The sequence below is a fragment of the Morone saxatilis genome, unplaced genomic scaffold (assembly GCF_004916995.1).
Source record: "Morone saxatilis isolate NCDOM2014 unplaced genomic scaffold, NCSU_SB_2.0 Contig0, whole genome shotgun sequence".
Lineage (NCBI taxonomy): Eukaryota > Metazoa > Chordata > Actinopteri > Moronidae > Morone > Morone saxatilis.
Window position 1 is genome coordinate 9,768,394 of NW_023339650.1, and position 21,016 is coordinate 9,789,409.

A 21,016-nucleotide genomic window follows, 5' to 3' on the forward strand; every position below is an offset into this window, starting at 1 on the left:
AATTTGTTTTATTTTATTGAATGCTGACTTTTTATTATTTTTCTTATTCTGTACAGCACTTTGGTCAGTGATAGCTGTGTTTAAATGTGCTTTATAAATAAACTTTACTTACTTACTTACTTACTTACTTTACTATGTATTCTTAAAAAAAAGCTATACAAAAAACAGAAATAAATAGCCTAATGAGCAATGGTGCACAGTTTGTCCACATAGTCCTTCAAAACATATATAGTTCTTGTGTTGAGGGATCCTCCAGGAATCATTTTATCAATCTATAAAAAGATAGTAAACTTTTTAACCACTGGTTAAGAGGTGGTTGCAGCATTTTGTACCCTAAACACAACATATTAGTATAGTATAATTTAAAATATATAGTATTTGGCATGCAGATTAGATAACAGAAACATGTCACTCTTTAAATTACATAGCCTACATTAGAAGTAGGAATTATTCAGATTTGTGTAAAACAATGCAGGGGGGTTGTAAGGAAGGTCGGCCTACTTTTTCCACCAATATAATATTTCTATGGACAAGCAGGGGCTGTTGTCTGAGGTTTCAAACAGGGAGTTCAAGTTCAGGGCGTCTGACTTTCCAGGGAATAACATTACAACTTTAACCTCAAATTAGTATTCTCAAACAGCCACTGGTGTATCACTGGTCTCCCTCTTTCTTTTACTTTTTTTCCTCTTTTTTTTAAAGTCAACGTCCATGCCTGTGTATCCCGATGAAGCTCGTTTCCATGGCGACCAGGCGGCACTCTGGAGGGCACAATGGGTTCCTGTCCCAGATTGGGGCCACAGAGACACAGTGCGTCCAACAATGAAAACACAAAGCGTGGTTTGTCCTTCATCCCCACAGCCTATTTAGGCTTTTATACCATAACTCTGTTTGTACTGTGATAATTCATGCCGCATGTTAGACTGCTTCTAATGGCCTGTCATATTGGTGATTTCAGTAGCAAGTAGTTTGTAGCCTTTATAACTGTTTTGGTGTGTGTTATTATTTGTTGTTTAGGCTGTAACACTTGTTTAATGCAGATTGCATGAGTAAGGTCCTCCAGGGTAGTCGTGACTGTATAGTCAAACAGCCGTATGGTCTACTGTAAGGTCTGCTAAATGGACCGTGGCCCACAGTTGTCGCAGCTGATCAGCGGTGAGCAGCTGATCTGTCCTCTGGACAAACTGGACAGACGGACAGTCGTCGCTCTGCCGCACTTTCCCCGCTGTGCTGGAGCAGAGACAGGCTCCTTCTTTAGACTAGACAGCAAAGCGGACAGAAAACACATCGCTGTTCTTACTTTACATTGTCTTTTTGGGTTTTTGGACGCCATGGTGAAACAGCGACGCATCAGAGCGCATTCCTGTTGCGCAGCTGTTGCGCCGCTTTGTTGCAGAAGAGGAGCACTGAAGGTAAGCAACGCATCCCTACTCGACGCATTCAGACTGATTTAGTTTTACTAAGCTTTACATAGTTATAGTCCAGTTCTGCGTGATTCGTCTACAACGAAAAGTTGCCAGCTGTAGTGGGGAAAAGAAAAGAAGAGTAAAGTAAAAGTTGTTTGCAGTTTGAAGCTAAAAAACAATTTAATTTTTGTGCCAATAGTCTCATAGATCAATGCTCTCATACATACATTTGTTCAGTAGTACATAAGGCAGATCAGACTACTCACAGCTGGGTTTGACTGTGACAGCTAAATATCCAACTGAATACAACAAGGTACATTAGATATGCCAAATAAAGAGCATAACTAAACTCTGATAGTGAAACTAATACGGTTAATATGGAAAATGTTCGGTTAAGTTTTACAAAGCGCTGAAATGTATGTCCATTTATGAGGTTTTTTCCATAAAGAGTCCGCTGCACTCTTACAAAGCCTTATAGGAAAAACCATACCCATACTCTGTGCATTTATAGACTCTAGATTCAACTGTAACCCAATGTAGTGGTACTCAGTATCATCTCACTGATGGTGCTATGGCCCGCTCCACCAATCAGAACTGCTCTGCTGGTCTGCTCTCTGATTGGTGCTTTTCTTGGAGCTCTCTCCTCTTTTCCGTCTCCATGGCGAGAGCGCATCAGCCCTGCGAGCGAAGATCGTTTATTGAAGAGATGGCTCACTCACAGCTTACAAAGCTCTCAGGATGATGCTAATACACTTGCATTTAAATCATTGATGACTGACTTCAAATCATCTACTGCCATTGTCCCTTCCAGACCATCATAATATACAGCACAAATACACATAGGGTATTAACAACAAGGCAGTCTGCTGTAGGTGTTTTCTTCCCTTGTTTTTATAAAGCCGTCAGTAGAGCGTCCAAATAAAATACAAAAAGGTCAAATCAAACTGAACATATTTGCAACCATATTAAATTAAGATCAGAGAGTTTACCCCTTTTGTGGTCGCAGGAAATAGCTGCAGAGTGGGACCTCTTCTCTTCCTCCTCTCTGCAGCAGGGGATCAGAGAGGATGAGGAGGAGGAGGAGGAGGAGAGGACAGACAGAAAGGCAGAGCAGAGAGTGGGCGGGGGTAACAGAGGAAGGAGAAAGAGACTGAGTGGTGAGGAGAGAGGCATCGTCTCACTGATGCTGAGTCACATAACAGAGGGACCACAGCCACATCCCATGAGTCTTTGGGAATCATGGAGGAGCTTGAACACACTTGCCCCCATCCCCGGACGGTAGGGCGTTTTTGAGCGTGTGTGCGTTGCCTTGTGTGTTGCTGTGTGTGTGCGGAGTGTGCGTGACAGGGAGGGAGAGGAAGACAAAGGGTCCTGCTTTCTCCCCTGTTACGAAACAGATCCCCTATAGCATGAGGCTGTGGGTTATGCTCAGAATGCTGAGTGGACACGTTTGAATGAAGGAGGGGGTTCACACGGTGGACAACACAGCGTGAATGTCCTGCTGAAGGGACACTGCGGCAGCAAGGACAGAGAGCCTGCTGTCTCTCCTTCTCTTTGGTGTGATTCCTCATCCTGGCGTTCATGTTTGTCTCTTCCAAACGGCCCATCTTTTGCCTTCTTGTCGTCTTTACTGCTGTCGTTTTCTCGTGCCCTCTTGTGTCCCCGTGTTTCTTTTTTTCCTGCTTTAATCCGTCTTATGCCAGATGTTCTTTGCCTGTGCCAGAGAGAGCTTTACTGACCGCTCGTCCTGATAGGCCCATGTGCCCTTCAGTCAGTTGGTATAAGCTTTACCATCTGCTCTTTGCTGCTTGCAAGCCACCATTCTGTTCTCACCGTGCCCAAGGAATCATGGGTGTTAAGGATGCTCCCTCAGCACAGCCTCTCTGCAGCTTTGTAGTTGTATAGCTCTGCCGGCTAGCATTCAGCTCTGATACCTCTCCCATGGAAACACATCATGGTACGTTTAACATGACCTGACAAAATGTTCAAAGCCGACTTTAAAAGACACAGGAGAACGATGCGCAAGTAAATGGAACGAAGATACCATTAAAGGAGTCTCGGGTGTTAAAGATCCGTGCCTTCTTTCCATTCCTCTTGTAGCTGCAGCTACAACAGCTGCCTGCCTTCATATAAGCTGATACTTTAAATAATTAAAATCTGCTTCTCCACCCTAAATATCCAGTTTCCAGACCTTTAAATTACTGCCCACATCTCTAATTTTGCAGCGATTCATTTTGAAGTGAAAGTGAAATGGCAATTCATTACCACAGCTGACCACGGGGCACGTTGTGAGATAAACATCTTCATACCAGTGAATGCTTGGTGTGTTTTTAGCTGTATAATTAAAAATGTAATGCAATTTTTGGTGATTTTATAGCACCAAATTCCTATAACCCTTATGCTTTGTTGACATTGGATTTACTTGCTTGGGGTCCTGCACACCTAATTGTTGCATGTGTAAAACTATTAGTTATTATAAAATCTACCAATGTTTAAGCTTGAAATAATTGTTTATTAAAAGATTATTAAAAGCCAATATGTATAAATGTATCCTCCCCTTTGCCACAAACTGAGCTTGCACATCATTAGTACACCAAATAAGGAAATATTTCATATGGACTATAATTGAACAAGTTCCTTTTCTTTGCCAAAAAGTCATTCACAGTCAGGGAAATGTTATGTATGTTATCCTACATGACTGATGTTGTTTGGGCTCCCTGTTAGACCTCGTATGAACAATCACAGCTTCAGAGCAGATGAAAATCCATTGTATTTAAACTACAGCTGGAGTCTGGCCTTCTGCAACATGTCTTCAGGTCAACATCATGCTTAGAAGCAATTACCATTAAATTAGGAAAAGTCAGGGTCTGATACAGTTTAAACTAGCTGAATAGCACCTTGTTAAACTATGTATGCAAAATCAAACCTGGCCTGTTAATACTTAATGTCTTTGAGGGAGTCACCTGTTCATAGCTTCTGTTGTTGCCTCACATGCAGAGATGGATGACACAAGAGCTCAACGTGGCAGGTTTATTTCACCTTTAAAAGGGTTTATGGAAATTAAGTGTTATGGCAAGAATGTCTGAACAAACACTTTACATCTCAGAATATTTTGTAGCCATTATTGAAATGACCGTTTTAAAGAAAAAGTCACTTTAAAAAACAGTTGACAGTGAGGTGGAAACATATTTCTGGAGAAAATGTTCTGGGGTGTAGGCATAAATCTCAAATATCTCTAAAATCGGTGCAAATAAAAACGGTCTGCATCGCTAGATACCTCCTGGGAGGGCTGGGAAGTAGTTTGAAAAACAGATTTAGTAAAAAATCTCTTCTGTTTAGCTCTGGCTCAAAGCTTCATTTCCTTAAACAAATTCACCAGTTAACGCTCTTTGAACCTGCACTATATAACTGAGAAGGCCGCCTTTCATGTTCATTGGTCTGTCCCTGCATGTTGTCATACCAGACTCTGGTTTTGCTGCTGTTCCTGGAGGATATGTTGACGTCAGCTGCCGGTCTTGTCCACAGAGACTGAATCTGTTTCCATTTTTTCATCCTCCTCCCACACTCCCACAGCTTTCTGCTCTGTGCCGACTCTGATTCTCTTTTATTGGTGTGAATGAGATTCAGTGAATATTCCCTGCAGTCAACAGATGGCATACAAAGACAAATTTTCAGGCAGGCTCACACTGCAACACTTTAACCTTCATGTAGCTTAGACAAGTATCATCCTTTATCTGTCCTTCCTTGCTCTCTTTGTCTTTGTTTCTACTTCCTGCTTAATTTCCATTTATACATATACATTTATTGATTAATCTTACCTTTTGAATTTTTGTTCATTTCTGAGAGGCCTTCAACCATTGATCAATAGCTGTGTCCTTGTTATCTGCCACATGTTAACACACACATAGGCTATGTGCAGAAGTAAATGTCTGCTCACACACACACACACAGAGTGATCAATAACACTGAGTGCAGTCCTGTCTGTCTCACAATCCATTGTCCCAATATGGAGCAGGCGTCGGCTGCGGTCAATAACTTGATGTAGGTTACTGTAATAGGAAAGGGAGACATATTGTGTTTCACTGTAGGGGTGGGTGGCTGAGGTTCTACGTGTTTTCAGACGTTGTAAAAACCAGTCTCCTTCAAAATAAGGTGCTGTATTTTATCTATAATCTAGTCTCTTTCTCCTCTCTCTGTCTCAGACTTTGACAGAGCCTGCCATATTTGCCAGGGAGACCAGTTGTGATTGTCGCGCCCCTCATGAGAAACTCACCATCGCTCAGGCCCGCAGAGGCACCCCAGGTACAGTAGACCATCTCCTGTTTGGCCTTTATGTTCCATTTCCTCCAGCTTCTCCATCTCCCAGCTTTTGTGTTTATTTTCATTATATTCCTCAACCCTTCATTTCCAGGCCCGGTGGCACAGAGGGGCTAAAATGTATTGTATTTGTACTGCTCTCAAAGGAAAAATAGCAAAAACAACAAAATGATTGGCCAATTTTACTATTAGTCTGCGCTGTCCATAGTACTGAAGCAGGGCGGAGGAGATCAAAAGACAGGCAGACAGAATCACACATCACTGGTTTCTTCACCTGCTTGCTTTTCATGGTTATAAGCAGTTTTCTAATTCTCCCATATTAGCAATCAACAGACAGAAGGGAAACGACAGTGAAGTGAAGGGACAGTCAGCTGTTACGTGTCCTCTCCTGCTGATTTCGTTCATAAATTCTAAAAATATTTAGCGCTCTGCCAGTGATACATTGTTATGTGAGTGCTCTGTTTAATAATGCATTCTTTCAGTAGCCTTATGTTGTTGTTATTTAGCATTATTTTTTAATGACAAAAACACCCCCCTCGCGATTTTAAACAGCCCCCCTCAGTCACTTCATCCTGGTGCCTGTTCCTTTCTCCGACTACATTTGCTACTTCTACTATTAATATTACTGCACTACAACTACTGCAATGCAGCTGCCACTGCTTCTACTACTACCTCTAAAGCTACTTCTACTACCACAACTACTACTAGTATTGCTACTGTCCTATAGTATCACATAACCCCAACTACTACTACTGCTGCTGCTGATACACTTTACTACTGATGCTAACACTAGCACTGTGGCTACCACTGTTTCTACTAGCTACATCTATTACTATAACCAGGTGCTACCATTATTCAGATTCTGCTACTCCTGCTATGTTTGCCACTGCTTTTCCCAATACATTCTTTACTGTGACAGTATTATTACCAGTGATCCTACTAATAATATTGTGCTAAGCTGTAAAATGTATGAAACCTTAATGTGGCTCCAGAGGGAGCTGTTTGAAGTCTCAAGTGATGTCACTTGAGTCAGCGTTGGTTGGGGCTGAGGACTACAAGTTTGAAAATGAGGCTTGAGGCTACTCCAGGCTACATTAGCTTCTACTAGCATAACATGTTCAAATCTCCCATAGATATATATATATATATATATATATATATATATATGCAAATCTCCAACTCAACTTTTGACAGGTGATTTGCATTGTGGAAAATGTAGCCGCCAGGTTTTGACAATAAAGAGTGTGTGGAATAAAAGAGACAATATTATTGGAGTAGGAGTATAGTTACTATATTTTAAAGTACTTAAGAATGTTATTAATACATTTATTTTTCATAAATCAACAACCTAAAGAGAAATTGGGGCTTTTCAGCCAGAGCCATTACTTCCAGTATGATGTGCAAGTAGTTAAAGTGTTCTAGTATTCTAGTATTAAAGTAGTTTTGATAAATGTGTTGCTGTATTGCTGTGTATTTTCAGTGGATCGGCCGGTCAGAGTCTACGCAGATGGGATTTTTGACCTATTTCACTCCGGACATGCTCGCGCTCTCATGCAGGCCAAGAACCTTTTTCCCAACACCTACCTCATAGTAGGAGGTAGGACTGACAACACATAAACACACATATACACCCTGAAATTCCACTGCTCAAAATAACCCATACTGGTTTATCAGTAAGTGATAGGGATTTATGTGCTTCTGTGTTTTGTGGGCTTTCTCTCCCATGTTGCTGAACAGTGTGCAGTGATGAGCTGACCCATAAGTACAAGGGTTTCACAGTCATGACGGAGATTGAACGTTATGAAGCACTGAGACACTGCCGCTATGTCGACGAGATTTTGAGAGACGCACCCTGGACTCTCACACCCGAGTTCCTAGAGAAACACAAGGTGTGTGGTTGTTTACAGTGTCTGATGTTTAAACTGTGCACAAAGCATCACAAAACATCCTAAAGCCAAACGTAGCTCTAAATGAGTTAAATACACATAAATACTACTATCAGTCACTAATTGCATGTGGATGCATGTGTTTATGAGCAAACCCTTGTCATGTACTGTGCATATTTTGCAAAACTCTACTGTGTATGGTCACGTGAGGTTGTTTTACCTCATGTCTGCATGCTAGAGAAGCGTTTTCTGCCATACGGGTGACCTTTGATTGTTCCTCAGATCGATTTTGTGGCTCATGATGATATCCCATACTCCTCAGCAGGAAGTGAGGATGTTTATAAACACATCAAGGAGGCAGGTCAGTGTGTGATACCAGATAAAATAAATGTATGTATTAAAATACATATTGTGCAGTCTTCATATTCATTTGTGTGTATACCAGGGATGTTTGTGCCTACACAACGGACAGAGGGCATCTCAACATCTGACTTAATTACCAGAATTGTCAGAGACTATGACGTCTACGCCCGACGCAACCTCCAACGTGGCTACACGGCCAAGGAGCTTAACGTCAGCTACATCAACGTAAGACCATGATTAATTCTACATGTCACCATAATGATCTAATGCTGATTGCTGCAGTTGTTGTATAGAAAATAGAGGCTAGTTAAATGTACAGTAGCATTATAACAAAATGGTTTTAAAGCTAGTTAAAGAAATATTTCAATTACACAAATTTCTAAACATTAAATTATATTTAGTGTAAACTGTAGCTTTTATACACACTTACTGGGCTTTTGTTTTGCCCTTTTATGGACAAATTCAAACAACCACATGTGAGACATATTTTGAGACAGATATTTCCCAAAAACACTGGCATACATTATGATTTTAACTGGAACTGGTCGTCTGAGGTTCCGGTTCTTCTGTAATGAGTTCACTTACATAACACTTACATAATGGTTTTTCCTCAACATTAAATCCCCCCTCAGGAAAAGAAGTACCGGCTGCAGAACCAAGTGGACCGGATGAAGGAGAAGGTTCGCACGGTTGAGGAGAAGAGCAAACATTTTGTTTACCGTGTGGAGGAGAAGAGTCACGATCTCATTCAGAAGTGGGAAGAGAAATCTCGGGAGTTTATCGGCAACTTCTTAGAACTTTTTGGACCTGATGGGACTTGGGTGAGTGACTCTTTAAAAAAGGAAATACCTGTCAGCTCTTCCTGATCCCTTGTGCTGTATTTTCTAACCTTCACTCTCTTTCTACAGAAACAGGTGTTTCAGGAGCGCAGTGGACGTATGTTGTCCTACGCTCTGTCCCCCCGGGAGTCGCCCTGCAACAGTCCTCCCCGCGAACTGTCCCCCTTGCGATCTCCGTCACCCCCGTCTCCCCCCGCCCGCTGGCACAATGCACGGCCCTCGCCCCCAACCTCCCCCAAAGGAGCATCTGCCTCTATAAGCAGCATGAGTGAAGGTGATGAAGATGAGAAGTAGATGAACTGTTGAACACACACATTGCACACACACACAAACACCCACAAACTCCACTCACAATACACTGCCTGATAACGCTCCACGCCACTTTTGACACGTCATCTGTCAGTCTTTCATCTTAGATTATACGTTTTATTTCACACACACACGACACTACACACACACACACACAAACACTTATATTCCTACAAACACTGGCTGGATACTGAAACAGTTCTCCTCAAGGAAGTTGCTAATATGCAAGGCAGACGGTGATCATGGGAAATGAAGTTTTGTGCTGCAGAGCTAAGAAGCCATCACTGTCTCTGTTGTCTGGTCAACCACGCAGACAGAAGAAGGACAAAGGAAGACGATTTATGTAAACAGTGTCACATATCGTAAGGCGGTCCAGAATGCTTTGCAGCATCTTTCAAGAGGATTTGCTTTGGGTTGTCCAGTGCTGATAGAGACTGTCCCAACAGCCTGCTCAGAATATCACTTCATTGTTTTTTTCTCCTGTTCTGTATAGTTTAGCTTTTTTTTTTTTTAAAGTTGCCAAGATATCTTGTAACTACTGTGACCACTAGATGTGAATTGGCACAAAGTTACAGAACATTGTGTGTGTGACATTCAGTGAATCGACAGTAACTGGATTCATTCATCACTGTGTAATTTTGTGCTTGTTAGGATGAGTTAGGAATTAAAGGAAATACACTGCACACCCTAGATTAGTGAAGTGTTGGACAACCTCTTGGCACTCAAACACATAGTTTGTGCTAGTTTGCACCACTTTAGCATAAATTATTGACAAAGAAAATAAAATTCAGAGACCCCAAATCCTTGATTCACTTGTTCCCATGCCACAGTAATGACCACTTAACCACAAAGACAGATTAAAACTAATCCCTAGGAAAAAAATACTAAAATTAGCCGCCTTAGTGCAAACAAAGGTCCAGTGAAAAACAACTGAATATGGAAAACCAAAGTTTTTTATCACCTCAGTTGTATCGCGTTGTTTAAAATCGAACAATATAATCCTAGTTTTAAAAAATTGTTTTGTAATGAAAATAGAAATGATAGATGAAAACGAGCCCTTTACGATCTATATTTTGGACTGTGCTTAATCTGTAAAATGCCTGTTAGATGGTTCCAAAAACTGATTGTGATGAGACAAAACAGCCTTCAATTATTAGCTTCTTGAATGTAAACTGAGTCTTTGAGACCAAACCTACAGTAAAGAGTAAATGTAATCACTATCATTTCTAGTCACATGCCATACAAACACACAAATCTTTCTTCACCAGTCTTTCAGTAGTCCACGCAAATATCACATCTTACTGTAATAAGTAGAAACATTTGTGGATTTTCAACATTAAAAAAGCCATGTATTTTTGAGTTTTCCATGTTTTATCCATCAACGTTTAGCAGACATTCTTTCTCTTTGGAATATGATGTCAGCTGTTAATCAAACCCGGCAAACTTGGAGATACAAGCCTCTCTCTAGGACTCTGATGATACTTGAAATATACAATAATTGAATCCCTCCAGGTGAACTGTCAGGTCCTTAAAAAGCCGGAACATCCCTCTAATGTTTTACTTGCTATTACTGGAAATGTATGTAATAACTTTTTTTTTTTCTCTTTTTCTTTGCTCTGGTCTGCACGCTCATGCCAGGCCGGAGCAGACCTCTCTTCCACCCCAACAATACAATAAATACCCTAATGCAATGTAGAGACCTTAATGTCCTGTACGCACTACATGTTAACCTGCACTATATGTACAAACTTTGGGAATGTGTGTCTTTTTTTATTTTTTAAATTTTAATGATCAAACGGCTTGATATGTAAATAAATCAAAAATCTATAACTGAATGTGAATTAAAGTGCATTGCACAGTCTTATCAGGACACGAGGTGCATAAAATCAGAAACGGATCGCACACAACAGCAATTTTCTTTATTGTCAGGTTTGACAATGTAGGCGGATCTCATGCTGGATCACGTCATTAGACTGCTCTATCACCTTTTTGGTATACGTATGTTGATGTTGCATTAATTGCATATCTTTGCGTGACCACCTCCACAGTGAGGAGTTCATGCATACGAATACATCTGTTTAAGCTGTGGGTACAGTAGGATGGAAAAGCGGTCACTCCACACTGGCAGCAAACACATTATTAATAGTTATGTACACAATATTTTCTAAAATACTGTAGGTACAGAAACAGTCCTTAACAGTGAAGGTTGACAGCTACTGAAGATCAAACATCCTCGGGCCTCTAAATCACACACTGAAACTTTGACAAAGGTGGGAATTTTGTTCAGTCATTGGCTTTTAAATGTGACTATCAGTTGCAGGGAGACCACACATTGAACTGAGGCTTTTAAATGAAGAGGACCGTTGTCTCTGTCTTTACAGCAGGTCTGCCACTGAGCGTCACTCAGCGAGACTGGCAGGTTACGAAGGCATTGGCAGTGATGAAATCTTACAGTGAAGCCGAAAAGGATGAATTCTTCATCTACAATCCTAAAGGAGATGAGAAAAGGAAGTCACTTTAGATTATAGAAACAACAACCTGGCTTGGCCCCTTTTTTTTTTTAATTAAGGTCTTTTTCAGTAGTTCCAAAATTACACTGTTATGAAGGTTTTGGAGTGGTGACCTGGAAACTCACCTCATCATAAATAATCTTCTATTAACAAAGAAATTCTTGATATGATTGTACGAAAGTTATTTGAAGGAAAAATGTATGTGTGTGTGTGTGTTATAAACGTTATTCAGTACGATTTATATGACAAATATCAGATGGTTAGAAGCAATACTTCAGTACCCAATAATTAGTGGTTCCTTTAACCACATTTCCTTCTGCGGACTTTTCCAAACATTGTTTGTTTTTCTATTCTTTAAATAAAGAAAAATTAAAGTGACTGTCCACACACTTGAATAATAATAATAATTAAAAGTCAAAAGTAATCCTGTTCCTATGTCAAAGATGAAACGTAGAAGAAAACAGTGCAAAGGCCTTAAAAAGTAGTTATTTAACTGTGTCTTTGTTCCTTGATAAAACAATGTGAAACCTGTCACGGATCATTCCCTTCTGGGTTTTAGCTGTATCTTCAAATTCCTTTTCACTTAAGAAAAAAAAAAAAGCACATTTTAAAAATACACACGCTTTGTTCAAACTCATTCAAAGACTGTAAAGGATTAGTAAATACTACAAGTGAGACACAAAGCTGATTGGATGAAGCATTGTTAGGGTGAAAAATCCAAGCTGTGTGCATGTTGTGTATCCACCCCGGCAGGTGTAAAAGGTTTGCAGGATGAAGGGCAGAAAGCAGATGTGATGATGTAGTCCCACTTTTATAGTCCATGTTAGATGCAACAAGTCCATTCCTCTCTGTGGTCCATACAATGTATCATGCTGGTGTGGTTGAAGCTACTTGACAGACAAAGCTGAGACGGTGGCTTTTTATAAGCATCCTACAGATGCTCCTTTTGGTCCTTTTAGTAGTTGTTAAATCGGGGTGCAGAGCTGACTTGCAAGCAGAAATGTCTGATGAGGGTCAGTATTGCCGATTGACTGTCTGCATCTGGGTCTTTAGTTAAATGTATGACTGAAGATGAAGAAGTAGTAAAATATAAACAAAATACTATAATGAATTATAAATGAACTTTGAACTATGCTATAAGTTCCCAGAAGTAAGGCTTTCCCTCTTTGACATAAAAACATCCTGACTTTGAGATATTTTAAAATAAGGTGTACTATTTGCTTCTTATAAATTTACCAAAAAGAGTCATTTTCTTCATCTCTACGCAATCCTCTCTTTCACTTTCCCAGGATTAAATCCAAAACAAGCCTTTACTATGCCAATGGCACACTGGCCTAATTGTGCGTTCAGTTAAAGTGTCTCCCAAAGGAAAGAAATGAAACCTCCTCCTCTTCCCATTTGCACTGAAACTCAAACCCCCTGACTCTGCTTGTGTTTTAGAGGGTGAAAACAGAATACAAGCCTTCACTGGTGGTGAGAAAGACACTCAATCAGCAGTGCATGGCGTATTCAGCCACAGGGAGCAGTGGCTCAGTCAGCACAGAGGAGCCAGGCCAAACTCTGCATGATGCAGTGAATTTATTTTAAAATAATAACCGGATAGAGGAGAAAATAAAGTCAACATTAGTAAAGATTCACCTTGACTAAATGACACTGAGGATATATAATTTGGAAGAGGTTCATTTTAAACTCCATGTTGGGAGAGCCAGTGGTAATGCCACAACAGTAAAAGCTACGCTGATGAATGTCATTGCCATTGGGTACAGATTTACATCAAGGTCATCCATCTTTTCCAAAGCTTTAACCACTGGAATGTAAAAGCAAGTCTGATCCTAAACCAAGCGTTTACCCAAGGGCAAAATTTTCATCGTACATGCTCGAGGGCAGAGTGCGGGAATTTCGGACCCCAGCAGAGGGCTGGGCTAGCACGTCAGGCAGAGTTATCTGTTGGCTTTGTATTTGGACTTGCTGGCATCGCGTGGCTCTTTGCTGGGGTTGCTCCAGTCATCTGCTTCGGGGCTGGTCTTGTAATGCCGCCACGCTGACTTGTTGAAGACAGGCAGGCGCTCGAAGGACTCACTGGACAGGGCCTTTAAATGGAGCAACAAAACACAAGGGCCAGTAAGGACTCGCATTGATTCATTAAAACTTAGGGGAAAAAAAACACTGAAGCCTGAGACGATTAGCTTAGCTTAGCATAAAGACTGGAAGCAAGGGGAAAGAGCTAACCGACACAGAACACCTCTAATTTTGTTATAATTGTTGCCCTTCCCCTTGCTTTCAGCCTTTATGCCTAAGCTAAACTAAGCTAAAGGTCTCTAGTGTCACACTTAAGTAATAGAATAGTAGTTTTGGGAAAATATGCTGTCTGAGTGAGATGAGAAGCTCAATGCTGCTGTGTGTTATGAATATGAAGCCACCAAGCAGCTTTTTAGGGAAGGTTAGGATAAAGACTGGAATCAGTGGGAAACATTGAAGGGTAACAAAGATCTGTCCACCGAAACCTCTAAAAGCTCATTAATTAGCATGTTACATCTCATTTGCTTATTGATACAAAAACTGAAGTGTCTTTTTCTTTTTTACTGCCGCTAGCGAACTAATCTGCTATTAGTTAGCTGCCTGCTGCTCACTGTTTTGGAGACTTAATTATGGATATAATGATACTGTGTCTTTATTTAAAAATGTTACCGTGGACATATTTAAATAACTGATTATTGAAAATGATGTTGTTGTACTCATTATTACGACGGCACCGAGCTGTGCCCTTTTCAGTATCTCATATTTCTCCAGACAGACTGGTGAAAGTCTTTTGCTTCAAAAACAAGTAACTTATATTCAAGTAACTCATATTGATTGATGTCACTTGAATATTGTTAATAATAATATTATATTCATGAATATGATGTCACATTTTGGAAGTAGGTTGGCTAGCTGCTTCCCCTACTTCCAGTCCTTTATGCCTAAGCTAAGCTACCGACCTCTGGCTCTAGCCTCATAGTTAACACACAGATGTAAGTGGTATAAATCCTCTCATCTACTGTAACGTTAGCAAAAAAGTAAACCATATTCCCAAGATGTCAAACCTCGGTCCGGGCTGAGGTATCATGTTTTTGGAACACAAAAAAAAACCAATTCATCATTGCCAACATGTCCACATTTCACTAGCTCACTTTACCTTCAGATAAATGACTGCATCGGTGCCCACACCCTCCATTGGAGTAGAGTTCAGTCCCCTTGAAGTATCGGGCATAGAGCCTAGAAATTGGCAAACCGTAGCCAAAACCAGCCTGGGTGGGGGAGGGAGAGGGGCAAAATGTAAATTTCCGTAGACGTCATGCTGTATGTAAAAAAAGTATGGCTAAAAAGATTTGAAATGGTCATGAGGATTAATACTTGATTTACTTTGTGTGTTGTGTTGTGTGTGTGGTGTGTGTGTGTGTGTACCAGTGGGACAGCTCCTGGCTCTAGGCTTGGGTGTAGGGGCGTGGAGTCATGTAGTTAAACAGACGGTCTACTTCTCAGAGGAACTCTCCTCCTCTGCACCTGATCTGTAGACGGATTTTGGAAAGACGAAATGAAAGACAGACAGACAGACAAAAAGCTCAAAACACAAATATTTGTTAATGATTTGGTGTTTGTGTGTGATTTGTATCTAATTATACCTTTATGGGAGAGATCCTCTTTACCCAGAGTGACTTTTGCCTTTACTGGTGTTATCCCCTCTGCACTGTTCTCATAAAGGCTCCACTGTGGCTGCATTGATTCTGAACACCCAAGACTTTAATTTACTCAGCACAAATCCTTATTTTAGTCACATTAACAAACTTAATTTACATTTTAAAAAATGCTGCTGGAACTGGTTACAGTGACTGGCCACCGATGCTGCATGCATCACCTTGAAGAGCTCAAACAGCATGTGGAAGAGATGAGAGGGCACATACACAGCCTGGATGGGCTTTTTAAGGGCCTTCACTGGCAGAGAAGAATGTGAAAAGATCACACACAAAGCCGCTTCTTTTGAAGTTAATGAGATGGTGAACATTGTAATCACAGGACTATATTTGGACTCAGAAGTTGCGCCCACAATGCTCTAAGTTGACTTGGTAACAGAGCACATTGTTTCATTTAAGCTGTTTGACAGATTACAGGGAAAAAAAAGGATGAATTACTGTGCAAAAGGAAAAAAGAAATCTTACTGTTAAACTCTTCAATCTTCAGCTCAGGAGAAGCCAAATAGTACTTCTCACACAGCATCTTGGCAGTGTCATAGGCATCTGATACAAGAGGCAAAACAACATGAGTCTGGGTAGAACGAGTAGAATACATGTGCTGTTTATATCTGGATTCTTGTTACAGGGCACTAATGTAGCTTTCTGTTCCCTGCTGGGTCACAGAGAGTGCAGCTTTGGATCCACGCTGCTGGAATTCTTTAAAAACTATCATTATGTAAACACGCCTTTAGTACGGATGAACTCGGGTTTGTTTGATTTGTGTCACTGCTGATAGTCGCTGGCGTGATATAACGTTTCCTGTAAGAACTCAAATATTTGCAACAAAGCAAAAAAAGAAAAAAAGAATCCAACCCACAGATAGCGAAATATTCCCACAACTGTGACTTTCTGTGACTCACCTCTGACGACTTCAGCCACATTGCAGGTGGGATCAATACTGCCGATGTGTTTTGGATGGGCAGGGTTGGTGTCGTTACCAAACAGGAGAGCTGCACAGAAAGACGTGGAAATAAACAAAAAGGTTAGCTGCGGAGACGGGATTCCGAACAAACCACACAGGTTTTCCGGGACTCACTGTGCTGGTTGATGAGCATGCGGAAAGAGATGCGGTTGGTGTAGAAGCGGTCAAGGAAATACTGGATGTTGCTGCTGATAAAGGGGTCAAAGCCAAACTTCTCCTTGTACTCGATGACTCCCTGAGCCATGGTGGGAACCACATCGTTGTGGCGGTTACGGATCTCAATCAAGAGCTCCAGGAAACTAAAAATAAAATAAAGAAGTGAAATGAGTTTGTTCCTTCCTAAATCTCAAGTTCACATATTTTTCACATATTTCTATCATTCAAAAAAAAAAAACACAGCCACCAGCTCTCTTTTAGATTGCTTTTTGACACTTAACCCAAAAGGTCTATCTTTGTTAAGTAATCAGCGGGAGGAAGAATTGGGACTCCTGATGAAGTTTGGAGGAAAACTTTAAACTGGATTCCTCTTTTGTTTGCTTACGACATACAATGATCAAGTTCAAGGTTTTAGATCGTCTTCCATGGTCTAAAACAAAGCAAACATTTGCGCCTACTGTCGATCCTACATGTGACCGGTACCAACAAGCACCATCCACCCTTTCAATGTTTGAAACCTTTTCAGATGTTTTGGAAGTGCACATAAAACCTTTCCATTACCACTGCAATATTTGGAGTAGCTCCACAATATATACATCTTAGTCGCTGACCTTTAAACTATGGATTAAGGACTTTATACATCATTTGACATTAGAGAAATATATGTCTCTACATATTATCATTTTTTTCTGTATATTTTTTCTTACTACTCATTTATTATTACTTATTTTTATTGCTCTTTTTACAGTTTTTATTGTACTTTTACTATTACTTTTTTCTCTTTTTTTTTGCACATGCACTATACTTCAGAAACATTGCACATGTACAGATATATACGGGAGTACCATATTCTATTTTATTGTATACAGTGTATATATTTTCTAATTTATATTATTATTTTATTTTTTGTTATTATTGTTGTCATTTCATTTTATTCCCTTTCTTTACTCTTTGCACTATATTCCCCTGTACTGCTGAGCCAATTTGAATTGGGATGGAGCAGAAACATGGGGGGGTTTATAAATTGCGTTTATCCAACTGTATCTGTGATTTATTACATTTTTAAATACCAATTAAAAGTTAAAAAAAATAAAATGACTGGATCCACCGTCAACGTTTGTTTTTGCTGTTTTGAAGGCCAGAAAGAAGCTCAATCATGATTAGTACCAAGCTTAATATCCCTGTTCTTTTATTTCCAGTGAAGTGAACAATTCTTGGAAATGTGCTCCCTAAACAAAGTGCTTTATCCAAATTCCTATCTGTGTTTATCACACAGGCATTGTTATAGTATAAATACACACCGTTAACTGTACAGTCAGCAGAGATGTGTATTAAAGGGATTAGCTGCAGTGGAAGAGGAACTCTAGACATAAATCCAGCATACAACAGCTGGGTGCCTCACAGAGCTGTACTTACTGTACACGTATCGTTCTTGCTTTTATGAATGATTAATTAAGGCAATATTTACTCACTCATTCAGAGCGTGAGCATCCTCTGGCTTTCTGTTCTCGTAATCCAGCAGCTCCACAAAGCTTTGCATGTACCTAATAAAGCAAACAGAGGTCAAAAGGCAGCTTTTACACACACCTTCTTAACAATACCACTGCAATAAACCTTATCACCAGACAGCCATATAAAAGGTATCTCTTGAGGAAGCTTCTCACCATTTCTGCACCAGTCTGACGGAGGGCTGGCTGAGCAGGTTATCAGGAAGCAGGTTAACCTCTCTCATGGTGTTGGCCAGCCGCACCGGCAGTTCCTTACGCAGGAACATGTAGGAGGTTTTCTCACAAGCATTGTCCCTGCCTGAAAGCAAAATGAGTTTTTTGTTGAAGCTGCAGCACCGAAAGTGGCTGACACAGTTGTCACTTTTCCTGCCAAGATATACTGTATACTCAGGTAGTTAGTTAATTTTCATGGTGCCTCATTGATTACAATGTGTATTTTGTACTCTTGTTGCCAAGTGAAAACCAAGGTAACACAAGATAACTGCCAGTTTAAACCAGTTCAGTTAAAACTGATGGCATAATGCCAAAATATAACCCTTATGAACCTGAAAACACTCCTGAAATGTTTTGTTTTCACCAAGTTACAAAGATTCGTCAAATAAAAAATGCTTTCATATGTGAAGTTATGTACCAAAGTGGTAAACATACCAGCAGCCAGAGCTAAAGTCTATTGGTTGTGAGCTGTCAGTCAGTTTCAATTTTCAACCTTTAATATGATACCTTCAACTCTGCTATCTGGCTAGAACCGTTTTTACTGTCCACCAGCATTAGCTTGAACCATACAAGGAAATCATAAATATTGTTACCCAGCAGAGAGAGGGGGCGGTCATGAAAAGGTTAGGGGGGATTTATGTTTTAGAAATAAACAGGAACCACTGAATTACTGTGGCGTATTGTTAAGTGTCTTTCTCGAAAATGACTATGTGGGAGCCGACTTTGTATTTTTTTAAACACCCTTAACTCGACCAAAATGAAATTTACACAGCGTGCAAATAGCCTGGCCTCTCTTATGTAGGCATGTGAGGACTCACTTTTAAGCATATGAACCTATTAACCCTCAGCAGAGAAAAAAAAACCCACTAAACACAGTGAAAATCTGTTTCAGGTTCTTCCAGCTATTAAAAAGCGAACAATGGTAAAGTTTGGCAACTCATACAACTGCAGCAAAATGAAAGGAAATGTCCCATCATCCCTCCTCAAAGGAAAGGCTTCCCCTGACTCAGCAATATAAAGAGGGGGCTCATTAACTTTAAAATGGGGTAGTGAAACCTCGTAATACTGACTCAGCCCTGGAACGACACACACACTCTGCAACTACTGACTATCCCAGGACGATGTCTCAGTGGTTCCTGTCTGAAACACACCAATACGACATGAACAATTACTGCTGACAAGATCCTCGCTGTGTTTCTTGGTCCAAACAAGTGGCGCACACTCAGATCCACAGCTGTGAGAACAAATGACGTAACAGCGATGACTGTGTTTAATCAGAGATGGATTAAGAAAAGCTTTGAGTGAGGCTACCGACACTGTCATCTTGCGTTTCAAGTCCCATGTCAGAGCCTGGCACAGTTATTAACTCTACATGCAGACAACAAAAACACTGCACACACAAAACAAAGACCCTTCATGTGACTTACTACTAAACTACAATGACCCAGGCTCTAAAAAAAGCTCCTAAAGATTGAAACAAACCTGAAAATATGACACATTAAAACCTTGTTGAGTCATTTGGAAAAACATGAGGTAACATGAGGTAACATGAGCTGCATCCTCCACTGCATACGTGCTGTTGTCCCAGTCTGAGTGAAGTTAACCTGCATGGATCGAGCAGGTTGTCACATGTTCACATAGTAAACAAACCTGCAACAGAAAGCTGCCATGCAGAGCCATCAGCATGCATGGTGCAGTGTGTGTACCGCTATGGCTGGGCTACTAAAAGTAAACATCCAATTCAAATGCCACATCAGATCATGACAAGTCTAATGTTACATGGCAGCTTGTGGGCGAGTCTGCTATTAATAAACAGCCAAGAGCTTGCCCTGTGATACTTCAATAATCCACATAAATATAGAGTAAAAAAAGACACAATGAAGGGAATTAAAACAAGGCCTCTTGTTGTCTTCCTCATCAGCAAGTCACTCCTGTAAGATGACAGCCCCGCAGCGTTACCTACCAAAATCCAGAAACTGCTTAATGGAGAGCGGGGACGGCGAAAACCTGGAGTAATACTCGATTTTGGGGTTGGCGTTTTTCAGCAGAGACGTCAGGATCCTCATTTTGAAAGTCTAACAGTGATGCCTGGATGTGAACGTGAGAATGAGATTCAGTGAAGACGCGACCATTTCATCCCCGGTAGTGTTGCCAACCGCACGGACAGTCCTCCTCTCTCAGCGGCGTCCACATTACTTCCAGCCTGCAGCGGCCCTCCGGTGGTCTCACGGCGACGGGACGAAGAAATGTCCATAAGGTTATATGACAGACAAACAGTGCGCTCTCAAGAATGCTTCCTGGAGCTACACTGTGCAGACATTCAGAGCAGATAAACACTTTCAAGCTGACCGGAGTTAAACGTCAACTTCCGGTGAGGTTTTTCCAAAGTAAAACAGTAGGCCGTCAAATGTAGCGGGATAAGTTGCAGGGTAACTAAGTGGAAGCACTAAATAGCAAATTTGGCATTCATTTTTTACCATGTTCCTCTTTACATATGGTTTATAGTGGCTTTGTTAATGTCGATATACTAATTCTTTTTTTTTTAATCAATTATAATCCATTATTAAGGAAAATGTTGCCATGTTTTGAAAATATATAATATGCTTGTTTAACACTTACTCTCCAAACTTTCATTTGCAAACAGTTACGACGATGCTTGAAAAGGGTACAACCATTGTCAAAATGAAATAAAAAAGGACAGTAAAACACTAAAGTAAAAGAAAAAAGTGGAATACAAATAACAGGCATGTCATAAGAAAAACTAAAAGAGAACAAAACTAAATAAAGTGGGTTTCTGTTATGTGTTACTACAATATTTAA

At 40.4% G+C, this 21,016-nt stretch overlaps 2 protein-coding genes across 2 annotated transcripts; one reads left to right on the forward strand and one right to left on the reverse strand.

Moving 5' to 3' along the window:
* Positions 1-2,552: 2,552 nt before the first annotated feature.
* LOC118327197 (choline-phosphate cytidylyltransferase B-like) lies at positions 2,553-9,176 on the forward strand. The gene is made up of 8 exons (XM_035660514.1): positions 2,553-2,681; positions 5,606-5,705; positions 7,201-7,317; positions 7,458-7,609; positions 7,889-7,967; positions 8,052-8,194; positions 8,602-8,790; positions 8,878-9,176. Exons 1-8 carry the CDS (start codon positions 2,643-2,645, stop codon positions 9,100-9,102), a joined length of 1,044 nt encoding a protein of 347 aa, XP_035516407.1. The 5' UTR covers positions 2,553-2,642; the 3' UTR covers positions 9,103-9,176.
* A 1,838-nt stretch (positions 9,177-11,014) lies between these two features.
* Positions 11,015-20,558, reverse strand: LOC118327286 (pyruvate dehydrogenase (acetyl-transferring) kinase isozyme 3, mitochondrial-like). Its single transcript, XM_035660627.1, is given in 14 exon segments — positions 11,015-11,606; positions 13,597-13,717; positions 14,803-14,841; positions 14,843-14,914; positions 15,072-15,118; positions 15,121-15,162; positions 15,290-15,374; positions 15,505-15,599; positions 15,824-15,901; positions 16,258-16,347; positions 16,434-16,618; positions 17,948-18,019; positions 18,140-18,281; positions 20,160-20,558. Coding segments are annotated over 14 exon segments (1,179 nt in total). The 5' UTR covers positions 20,263-20,558; the 3' UTR covers positions 11,015-11,598.
* Between the last annotated feature and the right edge of the window lie 458 nt (positions 20,559-21,016).